General features: G+C 42.1%; 2 protein-coding genes across 3 annotated transcripts; one reads left to right on the top strand and one right to left on the bottom strand.

The window, feature by feature from the left end:
- Positions 1-293: 293 nt before the first annotated feature.
- tgds (TDP-glucose 4,6-dehydratase) lies at positions 294-4489 on the bottom strand. 2 transcript variants are annotated; one of them, XM_086117796.1, is made up of 12 exons: positions 4345-4489; positions 4173-4239; positions 3989-4057; positions 3777-3867; positions 3557-3705; positions 2818-2916; positions 2689-2748; positions 2373-2416; positions 2136-2301; positions 2007-2062; positions 1571-1668; positions 294-1469 (listed from the first exon to the last, which is right to left on the bottom strand). In XM_086117796.1, the coding sequence occupies exons 1-12, from the start codon at positions 4431-4433 to the stop codon at positions 1423-1425; spliced, it is 1035 nt and encodes a 344-aa protein (XP_085973922.1). In that variant the 5' UTR covers positions 4434-4489; the 3' UTR covers positions 294-1422. The 2 variants fall into 2 exon arrangements, with proteins under 2 accessions (XP_085973922.1, XP_085973912.1); XM_086117786.1 differs by lacking the exon at positions 294-1469 and having other exon boundaries at positions 1515-1668.
- A 441-nt stretch (positions 4490-4930) lies between these two features.
- Positions 4931-12591, top strand: gpr180 (G protein-coupled receptor 180). Its single transcript, XM_086117736.1, has 10 exons — positions 4931-5140; positions 5327-5470; positions 5882-5976; positions 6134-6239; positions 6369-6549; positions 8695-8744; positions 8825-8982; positions 9040-9228; positions 9302-9379; positions 10299-12591. The coding sequence occupies exons 1-10, from the start codon at positions 5002-5004 to the stop codon at positions 10452-10454; spliced, it is 1296 nt and encodes a 431-aa protein (XP_085973862.1). The 5' UTR covers positions 4931-5001; the 3' UTR covers positions 10455-12591.
- Positions 12592-13158: the final 567 nt, after the last annotated feature.

The raw sequence follows: 13158 nt of genomic DNA, 5'->3' as shown, positions 1-13158 counted from the left end.
TTTTTACTCCATATTCCACAAACGCAATATTATTCCGATTGCCCTGTTTAGACTAATGGGTGGGGGGGGGGCATAGAACATTTTGGAAAGAATATTTTTCTTAACTTGCCCTTTAGTGTTGTCATCTAAAAACAAAAGTGCACGGTCACAGATTTACCATTTCTCGAAAGAAAATAACCCCCCAAAATACAGATAAATACATAAAACTTGGAAAATGGGGGAGGTGGTCTTTTTTTTTTTTGCCCACTGCTCTTCAGCATTCACACAACTCTTCCAGAAATTGCAACTCAATGTTTCTTTAAACAGAACTTTATAAAGCACTCTAAATACTTCATTTGTTTGTTTTAGGGGAAACAAGTACATAAAAAACAAACAAATGCACTCCTCCTTGACCTTATCGAGGTGGAGGGGTTTTGTGTGTCCCACTGATCCGAGGGGCGAAAGTGTCAGGTGCTTTACGTCCTTGACAGAAGCACCCACTTCCAAATCTGAGTTGATGGTCCTCAGTCAGAAAAATGTGGAGTGCTTTCAATGACAAGATCCTGCCCCAAGTGGAGGAGTTCAAGTGTCTTGGGCAGGGGTGGGCAACTCTGGTCCTGGAGGGCCAGTATCCTGTGTGTATTGCATGTCTTCCAGTTCCGGCAGGCGGGTTAGTGTTGCATCTCCAGTGATGGGAACTCTGCAATGGTCTGTCGCGATGAAGGAGCTGAGCCGAAGGGTGAAGCTCTCCATTTACCGGGTGATCTACGTTCCCGCCCTCACCTATGGCCCCAAACTGTGGGTTGTGACTGAAAGAACAACATCACGGCTACAAGCGGCCGAAATGAGTTTTTTTTTTCTTCACATGGTGTCTGGGCTTTTTCTTTAGAGATAAGTTGAGAAGCTCAGTCACCAGGCAGAGCCTCGGGAGTAGAGCCACAGCTCCTCCACATTGACAAGAGCCAGATGATGTGGATCGGGCATCTGATCAGGATGCCTCCAGGACACCTCCCTGGTGAGGTGTTGTGTTCCAGGCACATCCCTAAGGGACGAGGCCCCGGTGACGACCCAGAACATGCGGGAGAGACCGTCTCCCGGCTGACCTGTGAATACCTCTGGGGTCCTTGGCGAACTGGACTAAGTGGCTGAGAGAAATCTGGACTTTTCCTGCTACAACTGATGAGACCCAAACCCGCCTAGCAGAAGACAATGGATGGTTGGGAAACAAATACTAACGGGAACTTAAGAAAGGGCAAAATCACACCACCTGTTCTTGTCACTTGCGATTTCAAGTTTACTTCACAGTGTTTTGGTCAAGTGAGGCTGAGGCTGAGCCCCCCCACCACCACCTATTGGTCCAATAAGATGGACAGTACAGATAAGACAGCGAGAGTGCCAAAACAAGGCACCTATTGATTCGTTTCTTCGAACTTCTCTCGGGGCCTATGGTGTGTCCGACCAAAAGTCTGGGTGGTCCTGGTACCATTGGACTAAAAAAAAAAAAAAAAAATACACACACATGGCAGAGACAGGCATTAATATTGTAACTCAGAAGTTGTGTGTATGGCCAGTATGTATGCGCCGGTTGTACCAGTCCGTTTGATGCCATCCGGCCAGGGGACCTGGACCTTCCAGCCCAACTGCTGCAGCTTCTCACATTTGATGGGGTAGCGGATGTCGACTTTCGGCCTGCAGAGCATTGCACTGTGACTTCATGACTTATTGAATCTTCATAATGTGACGTGGACACGCAAGATCAGCGGTTCTCAACTGCTGTCACATTGAGATCTGCATTTTTGCTCAGTTGCCATCCAATTTGAATCGAAGTTCAAATCAATCAAGAAAATGTGTTTGAAAGATAGCAAACAATTCTTCAGGCTTAAAGGAAGATTAATACGACCCTTGAGTTCAAGTTTAATGTCAATCTACTACCGATTCCCGAACCACGAGTTGAGAATCACTGGCTTTGATGTTGTTGATAAATCATAAACGTGAATGAGTGGAATAACGCGTCAATCCGGCCTTACCTGTCTGGCACAACTTCGAGCCAGTTGTTCAGCTCGGCATCCGGCACGTTTTGTACCTTAAACATATACACACACCAATGGCAGTCGTGTATTTCATACGACACAGGTGTGGTGTCCACGTCAACCTACCATCTTGGCAAGTTCCTTGGCCAATTGCACTATGGTTATCTCACAGTTTGACCCTATGTTGTAGACTTCTCCCACAATCCCTTTCTCCAGAAGCATCAGGAAGGCGTTGACTGCGTCGTCGACGAAGAGGAAATGACGAGATTTGGGGAGGGTTCCATGAATGGGACTGTGGCAGAGAGGAGACCGGAACAAAGTCAGGAGGCTGCTCAGTGTGACCTTTCAAAATAAAATTCCTACCATTTTTTGCCCATTTGCAACAAAGTGACAAACTTGGGGATGACCTGTGACGGTAAGAACACCAGTCAATTATTACAATCCAACACTAGAACTACACATAAGCAATTACTGTTGAGCACAGTACTGAAATAGCAATAGAGATACTTGTGTAAAGGTCAAACTGATTCAACTCTTGTACTTATTTTCTTCTTACCACCCAGGTTATAATAGTTTGGGATTTTTCATTAGTTGTCATTTCATTTAGATTTTTTTATGCTTTGTTTACTTTTGTTTTTCATTTTATTTTGCTCACTATTGCTATTGAGTGATTCTGTACCTTCTCAATGTATTGCTGGGGACCATAGATGTTGTTGCTCCTTGTGATGATGACGGGAAGCTGAAGAGAGCAAACTAATTCATGCATTGTGTCCAATTTCTACTTCACAGGAAAGCAACTTCTTGGTACCTTATAATTTTCCCAGTACAACCTGACCAGGAGTTCTGCAGCTGCCTTTGAAGCAGAATACGGGTTGGAAGGCCTCATTGGACTGCTCTCATCAAACACCTGCAAAACACAAACCCTAAATTTATTCAGTATGACGCCTTTTGTGCGCAATGATTTATGGTGGATATAAAAAGTGTACACTCCCCCCCAAAAATACAATAAAATAAAGACCAAGCTATTTAAAACTGTTTCCACTCGTGATGTTAACTATAGCCTGTACAACGCAACCGAAAATAAGAACTCTTAAGAGGGGTCAGTAAAAATTTACAACTGACATTATGTCATTGTACAAATGCGCACAGCTGCATAATTGGGGATGTTGCTGTGTTCAGATGAAGGATTGATGAAACACACCCAATCATGTTAAATGACTGTCAGCACACACCATCTAGTGTGCCTCTGATTAAATCCCAATTAAGTTCTGGTAGAATTTGTGTGACATTTCTTTTGCTTCTGGGCAGAAACCTGAAGGTTTTGTGCCAATACTGACAGGTATTTAGAACTATTAATAATTTGCACTGCCTTGACTAAGCCCCAGTTGCAGTTGAAGAAAATGGTGGGGGAAAAAATATATTTTTCTCTCTTTTTTTTTTTTTAATCACAAAACTTGGCATTTAAACGGATGGGTGTGTTGACTTTTCAGATTCAGCAAAATACCTGCTAAACCTAACAACTAGACGAATAAAGAAATGCTCCAAACCTTATCTACACTTGATCCATACACTTCATCGGTGCTGACGTAGATGAAGCGCTGAAGCTTGTGGCGGGCCTGACTGGCAGCCGATAGCAAAACTCGCGTACCGTAGGTGTTAACATGCTGGAAAATGGCTGGGGTTTGGAAGGATGAATCTGAGGGAAAAACCAACAAGACAATTGTAGTTGATAGTGTTGTGGCTGCCAACATCTGATTTGCTGCTCACCAACGTGGGTTTTGGCAGCCAAGTGGAAGATAACGTCAACATCTTCTGTGTTGAAGATCTGGTTCACCAGCTGGGAGTCACTTATATCCCCCTGTTACACAAATAGGTAAAGATGTACAATAGAATTTAAACAGCTTTGTACATATGGAGGAGGGAATCATATGGCAAAGTTATCAGGTATCCTACCATAAAATAAAAATGCAACTTATTACCTTGATAAATGTGTAGTTTGCTCTGTTTTTAATGCTCTCCAGACACCTTGGGCTGCAGCAGTAATCTAACTGAAATAAAAAAAAAACAAGCACTTTTTCATCGCGTTTGAAGCAGTTTCAACCACAATTTTAATTTGTATATTGACTATATTTACACCAATTTAAATTCACAATTAAAGCTTACATTATCCAAGTTATAAATTTTCCATTCGGGATAGCTTCGAACCAGGTAACGCACAAGGTGAGAGCCGCTATTTGGACAGAGGAGCAAATCATTTATGCCAATGTAACCCCAAAATATTTTTAAAATAATATACATTTTTTGCAACAGCATAATTTTGGTGGCGTGAACTCACATAAAACCACACCCCCCAGTCACCAAAACAGTTCTGATGGAGTCCATCGGTCCATTCACAGAATGTCTTTGGGTGTCACTTATAAACATGTAATCTTGAACGTTTAAAACACGACATTTTCACACTTGTCAGCGCGACAGTAGGCGATTGTTTACGGTAGTGTTGACACGTTGAAAATGGGTGGAGCAGATGTGGCCAAATTCGGCCACATTCATCTATGTGATTGGCTGAACTTTTGTCATTTTGGAGGAACGTTTTTCTGATTGGGTGGATTCTAAATCTAATAGTTTATTAACAGTAGCGATTGGACAAAGTAATAGCACAAAACTCACTAAATAAATACCACTTCCGTATACTAATGTCAAAATAAACGTCTATACATTGGTAACAGGTAACGTAGAATATCACTACCAAGGATTCAAGTATACACGTTTTGATGAGGTTTCTTGTCTTTTAACATTTTATTGCTTCTCACATTCACCCAAATCCTAAAAGGAATAGTTTCAAGGATTTTTAAGGATAATATTGATTGACTTCCGCTTTATTTGTCTCCATGCAATTAACTTGATGCTGAAGGGATGTCCACTGGTTTCGTGGCTCAATGAAGTGATGAGCTAACCTTTATTGGTTTAATTCGTAAAGATTAGTGCCTGTAAAATGTCGAGATTATTAACCGCGTTTACAGCCGCAGTACTATTCTCTATGCAGGCTTTTGGGAAAACTGTAACGGGACTTTTTCAGACCGAAGTAGCGAGACAGCATCAAGGCCAATTCATCACAAAATTCATGTATCAAGGTAATTCAGTTGTTGTCATTTATATGATGATGTCAGGATTTCAATATTCACCCCTTCGCCCCCCAACGTCTTTCTAAAAGGAAATTAAATATTGGCAGCCTTTGAAATTTCAAACGATAAACTGTTGGAAAGGAGGACACATTGAAAGGTTTCCCTTGTCCTGTTTGGCTGGCTACCTGTCTGTAGGTGCTGATGGTTTGTTGGTCTGTCAAGTGGACAACCCTTCACTAGCTGCAGAAAAGGAATCCCGACTGCTGCTGTATCCAAATGTGGACGAGGATTGGGACAACCTCAGCTGTTCTGAAAGGCTCAGCAGAGCCCATTTCATCAGTAAGAAATTTGGTACCAGTGCTACCGACCAAACGTTATCAAAATTCGCATGCACATCGCTACTCATGCCCACTTCAACCTCTGAAAATATCAAAATATTCGCCAGAATATTACAGATTTTATGGCTATTAAGCCCCCCCAACCCCCACCCCCATATACATTAACTATAGAGACAGGGGCAGTCGTTCTGATATTTTAAGAGGTTGAAGTGGGCATAAATATAGAAATGTATCCACGGACATTTTGGTGACGATTGATATCATTTTACTGACGTTGAGTGAAATTAATTTTTTACATGGACATTAGTTGTTGTAGACTGTCCCCCAAGGCACGATTAGTCAAACTACCTGTACATATATACACTCAGTCGCACACTTCGACATTAGTGTGTTTTTCCTCCTATTGCTGCAGTTTCTCTCAGTCAAGAAGAACACAACCAGACGATTCCTAAACATTCGTCCCCTACAGTGTGGAACACCCTCTATGCAGATCGATACACATGCCAGGTAAATGTTGAATCATTTCCCTTGGCACGTGAATATCTCTCACGAGTCACGACAAACGAATGTGCCGAGGGACAGTGGTTGAGAATCACTGGGGTGACCAGTTGTACTAATAACACAGTGTGAAAGTTTGAGTCTGCTTCTGTTCTCTTAACTTCAGGAGGATACAGTGATCCCTTCTCATGATGACCTCAGGTTTACTGTCCTGCTGCTCAATGCTGATTCTGCAGGAAACCCCCTGGAGCATTTTAGTGCCGAGGTGGCAGGTCAGACATCCCTTTGTTCAGTGAAGTTCAGAACCACGGCTGATGTGGATATTGCGAGAAAAACTACGTAGTTGAATGCTGAATGCTTTCATGTGATTATTATTATTATTTTCTTTTCCTCTGCGCTAGGTCTCCACACGTTTTACTTCCTCCTGCTCGTGGCGTACTTTGTAGCTTCCTGTATCTACATTAAGCCACTCTATCAGGCTCTGAGGAAAGGTGGTCCCATGCACACGGTCCTGAAGGTGCTGACCACAAGTCTGGCCTTGCAGGGATGCTCTGCCCTTTGCAACTACATTCACATGGCCAGGTAAGAGAAGACATTAACTAGCCTAAACCAAAGTAACCATATTCATCTGGCCTATGTCTATTAGAGCCTTAGAAAGATGCCATGACTTTACATATTGTAAGATGAGCATTAATGTCCCAAATGTCAATAGTAAAGAAGTATAGTGTGTTCTGGGGCAGTCGGGGGACTGCGGTGGGAGAAGTCTGATTCTGTGTCTGGTGAACCATTTCTATTATTTTCAGTATGGAAGTAAGCTTCTGCAATATAAATTGAATTCATTTTAAGGCTTTTAACACGTCTTAACCATGAATTATAGAGAGCATGACAGTGTTTCCTCACTTTCCATGGGTGATATGTTCTAGGCCCCAGCAATAAGTGAATTTCTGCAAAGTATACACTGGCCTCTTATTTATTTTTATTAATTTTATTGGGGGGAGGGGACATTTACGCCTTTATTAATCCTTTCAGGGACAGTGGTTACTATAGTGGACCGTTTATCATGTTATCAGGTTACAGGGTGCATGAAAGGGTTAAGCCATTACACCCCTCCTCCACCGCTGCACACATACACACGGTTCCAACTCCTCTAAACACTTGTTACATTTCATTCATTCATTTTCCGATCCGCTTATCCTCACAAGGGCCGCGGGGGGTGCTGGAGTCTATCCCAGCTGTCTTCGGGCAGTAGACAGGGGACACCCTGAACCGGTTGCCAGACAATTGCAGGGCACACAGGGACAAACAACCATCCGCGCTCACACTCACCCCTAGGGACAATTTTGAGCGTCCAGTCAGCCTGCCATGCATGTTTATGGAATGTGGGAGGAAACCAGAGTACCCGGAGAAAACCCACGCAGGCACGGGAAGAACATGCAAACTCCACACAGGGAGGCCGGAGCTGGAATTGAACCCGTTACCTCCGCACTGAGGTCGACGCGCTAACCACTGGATGTAATTTTTAAAATGCAAAATGTAGAAGGATTACAAATTGCTGATTATAGGCGACGAGCTGTCGAAATTTCATCGTCTTGGTTTTTGTAAAACAAATTTCCACTTTAAAAAAAAAGACAAAAAATCCAACTTAGAAGGAAGAAAAATAGCAAGAGAACATGCTAAAATAGCGACGTAAAACTGCAATCCATGAAGTTAGTGTCACAATCAAAAATCCGCAATAGAGTGAATCTGCAATAACCGAACTGCAAAACAGCGAGGGAACACAGTATGTTTCCAGGGTTTTAGCTAGCAAGGTCCAGCTGTCAGTACAAATGTTCACAATAAGAGTATGTTTCTGCAATAAAATGATATATTATACATATTTTAAATTTTTTTATTGACAGCTTTTAACACATCTTAACTAGGGGTGCGAATAATTATGGAGGGTACAGTACTATATATTGTGTTACAACAATACTTAAAGGGATGGTGTTGTAGCAATTTTTGATTTTCCAATGTTCCTTAATTAAAAAACCCACTGTTGATTTCAATAATATGCAAAAAAAAAAGTTATATCGCATTAATGTACATTTTTAAAATATAATCATAGGTCTAGTAATCTCTAATTAATGACATGCATCTCGAGGAGGCTGGCGTATTTCGCTGCTATATTTCTGGTACTGTTGCAGCAATCTATGGGGAGGTTTGCCTCATGTGCTGGTGACACCAGCCTCAACACTGCATGCGTTTAACAGCAAGCGCACACGCCTCCACGGCGTAACACACAGGCGAACACAAAACCTAATGGGGAGCCCATGCCAGCACCCCAGAACAGTTTGTTTGCTCAGAACTTTGTTCAGTGTCTTTGCAGAGCAGCTAATAGCATTCAGTGAAATTGCAAACCAAATCATTGGACTAAAACAGGGAAGTAGGCAACGATCACAGAGGCTACGGGTTTTTCACCTACCTGTTTCTAGTCAATAAAATCCACAAACCGAGTGAAATCCTCAGTCTGGTCAAATCCTTCCCTTTTCAAGTGTTGTAAACTCATGTAGTTGAAAATAGCATTTGTAACAAACAAAAAAGCCCCACAATGGTCCAGTCTAAGTTAGGTTCGGGTGCATTGCATGGTGCTCGGTAAACTTCAGAATTAAGCTATCAGAATGTAATGCATTTAGCCCTAGCGGAGTCATCATGAAACATTGCTGGCATAAAACACACTTCATCTTGCAGGTACTCAAGAGACGGCATTGGCATTCCACTGATGGGCAGCCTGGCTGAGTGTATGTCCTTGCATCTTTTTGGTGGGAAACTTCCGAAATAAAACACCAAGTGACTTCTTTGGCTTGTTGTCCCTGTGCAGTCTGGGCTATGGCAGCTCAGGTATCAATACTGTACACGTTACTGAGCCTGTGCGCGAGCTGGAGCCTGAGTCGAGGCCGTAAACCTCAGTCCCGACCTCTGCAGTGGGAACAGTCTCCGGCGTCCACGGCCGTCGCCGTCTGCGGAGTCGTCGTGCAGGTACGGCCGCTTTTGTCAGGTGGCCCGATGGAGAGATGCTGATGGTGTCCCTTCCAGGGTGTGCTCCTGCTGTGGGAGCACTACTCTGCGTCCGAGCGCCAGCATCACAGCCAGCAGAACCTGGCGGGCATTCTCCTCATCGCCCTGAGGGTGACAATGGCCCTTCTGCTGGCCTCCGTTCTCTACCAGATCATCTCCACCGAGAGGAGCACCCTGAAAAGAGATTTCTACCTCTGCTTTGCCAAGGTTACCTGCAGCGGCATGCGACTTGCTACTGCTACTGTCACAGGAGCTCCTCACACTTGCGTTTTCTCCACAGGGATGCTTCCTGTGGTTCCTTTGCCATCCTGTCCTCGTCCTCACGTCTGTCATCTTCAATGAGCACCAGAGGGAGAAGGTTTGGAAGCCTTTTCCGCTTCATTAGCAGATGTGTCAAAAGTACCGACTCACACTGTACCAGGGGAGTGGGGGGCGGGGGAGGGGTATCAATGAGTCAGGGGGCATCCTCAGCACAGAATTTACCTTATCTTCTCAAATAAGGGGGCGGGCCCAGGGAACATGTTGGGATTTTGGTAAACTAGTCTTAGGGTTTAAACTAGGTTAAGGCTTTCAAAGTAGTGCTTTAAAATAGGGTCAGTTAGGGTTATAAAGTAGGGGTTTAAACTAGGTTTAGGGTTTAAAACTAGGGTTAGGATTTCAAAGTAGGATGTTAAACTAGGGTTCGTGTTTCAAATTAGGGTTTTAAACTAGGCTTGGGGTTAAAAAATAGGATTTGAAGCTAAATTTAGGGGTTTAAACTAGGTTTAGGGTTTCAGATCTGCGTTTCAAACTAGGTTTGAGATTACAAATTAGGGCTTTAAACTCGGTTAAGGTTTTCAAAGTAGGATTTCAAATTAGGGTTCAGTTTTGCAGTAGCATTTCAGACTAAGGTTAGGGTTTCAATGTTGGGTTTCAAATTGGGTTTAGGGATTTTAACAGGGTTAGGATTTCAAAGTAAGGTTTTAAGATGCTGTTAGGGTTTCAGAATAGGGTTTTAAACTAGGGTTATGTTTTCAAAGTAGGGTTTTTAACATGGGTTGGGGTTTCAAAGTAGGGTCAGGGTTTCAGAGTTAGGGTTGAAAGTAGGATTTTAAACTTGGGTCTGGTTAAAAGTTTAATGTCATAAAAATAAATACTCAAGTGATCTCCAGGTACTTGAAACATCTACTCAATTACATTGCACTGTATTTGTACTTGATCCCCCCCCACCCCCCACTGATCATTTATGGTAAAAAAAAAAAATGAAAACAACCCGTTTTTGCTTCGTCTTTGTGCAGGTGGTCACCATTGGTGTGATTCTGTGTCAGTCCATTTCCATGGTGATCCTCTACCAGCTTTTTCTGTCTCGTTCCCTCTACTGGGAAGTGTCCTCACTCTCCTCCGTGTCACTACCACTCACAATGTCCAGAAACAACCAGAGGGGACGCTATTGAGTGCCCGTGCTGGCTTTTCCACCGTATCCCCGACAGAGCCGACGGGAGGCGTCGTGCTGCAGGGCCGCTTTTGATCTTTGTTGTTTTCTGCGAAGCGATGGAACAGATTGTTTCGCATCGTTTTTCTTCCAGGGAATCAAAAACGGCACCGCAAGAGAGGGGCCGCCAGGGAGGACAAGGACAGAAAACAGCAGGGGCTTGTTGTCGATGTCGAGTTTTATTTGGCTTTTTTTTTAAACATATATAGAAAATATATTATACAATGCAGGGACTCTTAGTGGAATTTATTTCAAGTGGGAATGGGCCTGAGCGTGATGTGGGATGAAGATCTATAACAAAGTCATTTTGAGTATGAGCATACAGAAATGTGAATTTAATTGCTTGACATAGAGTCCCCTCCAAAAGTATTGGAACAGCAATGCCAAGTCCTTCGTTTGTGATGTATACTGAAGACATTTGTGTTTCAGATTGAAAGAGGAAAATGAGAAAGAAGTTCCGAATTGCAGCTTTTAGTTGATGGCATTTACATGTAGATGTGTTAAAAAAAAAAGGACAGCGACTTTTGTTTAAAGCCACCCACTTTTCAAGTGAGCAAAGGTATCGGAACATGTGACTGCTGGGTGTTTCTAATTGCTCAGGTATTGCCATTGTGATGAATTGCTTAAAGATTACACGGTTGTTGTTTACGGCGTTGGGTTTCACCATTGAGAACTGCATTTCCTGTTAAGCAACTATGAATACGAGAGAGCTCTCTATGGGAGAAAAGCAAACCGTTTTGAAGCTGAGAGAAGAGGGGGGACTACTGTACCAAAAACTATACACAAATGCAAGCCATTCATCAGCAAAAAGAATCGGAAAGCCAGATTGGATTTTGCAAAAAAGTACAGAGATGAGGCACCTGAGTTTTGAAACAAAGTTTTATATACTAAAGAGACCAAGAATAACTTCTACCAAATTGATGGAAAGGCCAAAGTATGGAGAGGGGAAAAAAAGGATCTATTTATGACCCAAAACGCATAAGCTCGCGTGAAGCATGGTGGAGGTCATGTCATGGCTTAGGCTTGCATGGCTCCTTCTGGAAAGGGCTCACTAGTCTTTATTGATTATGTACCTCAAGGGGGTTGCAGCAGAATTAATTTTGAAGTCTACAAATCATTTTGTCTGACAATTTACAGAAAAATGCATCCAAACTGATTTTGAGAAACTTCATCATGCAACAAGATAATGACCCAAAACACCGTTCCAACATGACAAAGGGCCGGATAAGGGAGAGGGGGGTGGGGTCTTTGACTGGTTAAATCAATCATTGGACATTAATCCAATGCATTTCACCTCCTGGACAGGGCGCTGAAGGCAGACCCCCCCCCCCCCCCCCAGAAATGAACAAGAACCAAGAGAGGCTGCAGTAAAGGCCTGGAGGGTGAATGAAAGGGTTACGTTCACTTCTTAATGTCCATTCCAATTCTTAGGGTCAGTTGAAAACTTGTTGGCTTCAAAACAAAAGGTGCTCTGTCCTGAGTAGTTTAACACACCTCGATGTAAATACCATGAAACAAAGTCTGGACTTTTGAACTTTTGTCTTCGGGAAGGACTTGCCCTTGACGGTTCAATGCAGTACTTTTGAAGGAGAACAGTATATCATATTTAACCTATGTCTGTGGAGGCCTGTTTGTCTTTCCTCTTGTCAGCCGATCTCAAAGTCTTCATCAGCGGATGAAAGACAGTAACCTCAAACTTTTAAAGCGAGTTGAGCTATTTAAAGTTTCTGAATGCATGACATTCAAATATATCCACCTCATTTCAGACCTGATGCTTGAAAAAAAAATTCTGTTGAATCTTTTTCAAATTTATGTACAGTTAAAGAAAATGTAAAAGTGAGCAGTTCACTATTGTTTTATTCTTCACAACCTGTGGAAATATGTGACCCGAAATGTTTCAGGGAAACAAAAAGTGCACATCCCCTTAAATCTTTTCCTTGTTAATGTTTGAACCCGATGCTGATGACATCCCCCACCCCCGCTCCCACTGCATCCAAAAAAATATCTCTCTCTTTGTACACCAACATGACAAAACAAGAACTTTTTGATGCAAATGTAACATAAAAAGGAAATAAAGAATTAGACATTTTAGTGTGACACATTATCCTCCTTTTTGAGATGTTTGTACTCATTGAATGCAGTTGGCCTGTGTTAAAATGTTGCTGGTGTGGTGCAAGTGTGTCTTTTGTCCAGCACAGGTATAACAAAGAAGAAATCTGAAGCTTATGAGGAAAATGTTAAAATATATTGCATTATTTTTGTAAACACCGTTTTAAGTTACTCAAAAAATAAAATGAGAACTTGCCATTTAAGACATTTTTATTGTAAAAAAAAAAGAATATGATTATTTTTCGTTTAACATTTTTAAAGTTGAATGTTACATGATACAGGCATTGCCTATTTTTCTTTGAAAAATGAATGGCAATCGAAAATTTGTTAGTGTTTAAAAAGAATGCAACAGGATGTAATTTTTGCAACAGCAGTACTTTTTGTTAAAACCTATTTCCCGCATTGGCTATTTTTATTCAATCCTTGATTGAAATGGTAATTACAAGATAACAAAATAATTTTTAATCTTAAAAAATATTTGCCGCACCATATTTTAATTTGAATTACCAAAAAAAAACATTTCGGTATATCAGACTACTTTTTTGTAACACGTAGTG

This window comes from Hippocampus guttulatus, chromosome 1 (assembly GCF_054856545.1).
Source record: "Hippocampus guttulatus isolate MCC_2025c chromosome 1, RoL_Hgut_1.0, whole genome shotgun sequence".
Lineage (NCBI taxonomy): Eukaryota > Metazoa > Chordata > Actinopteri > Syngnathiformes > Syngnathidae > Hippocampus > Hippocampus guttulatus.
The sequence above is the reverse complement of the archived record's forward strand: the minus strand, read 5'-3'. Positions and strand labels throughout refer to the sequence as shown.

What these genes read in the sequence shown, in the direction of transcription:
- tgds (XM_086117786.1), bottom strand. Translation starts at nt 4,433, where the DNA reads ATGTTTATAAGTGACACCCAAAGACATTCTGTGAATGGACCGATGGAC. An exon ending in AAATTTATAACTTGGATAAT is followed by an intron (nt 4,058 to 4,172) that starts GTAAGCTTTAAT and finishes TTTTTATTTCAG; the next exon opens with TTAGATTACTGCTGCAGCCC. An exon ending in CCCAGCAATACATTGAGAAG is followed by an intron (nt 2,417 to 2,688) that starts GTACAGAATCAC and finishes TTACCGTCACAG; the next exon opens with GTCATCCCCAAGTTTGTCAC.
- gpr180 (XM_086117736.1), top strand. Translation starts at nt 5,002, where the DNA reads ATGTCGAGATTATTAACCGCGTTTACAGCCGCAGTACTATTCTCTATG. An exon ending in AACTACATTCACATGGCCAG is followed by an intron (nt 6,550 to 8,694) that starts GTAAGAGAAGAC and finishes TTCATCTTGCAG; the next exon opens with GTACTCAAGAGACGGCATTG. An exon ending in ATGAGCACCAGAGGGAGAAG is followed by an intron (nt 9,380 to 10,298) that starts GTTTGGAAGCCT and finishes GTCTTTGTGCAG; the next exon opens with GTGGTCACCATTGGTGTGAT.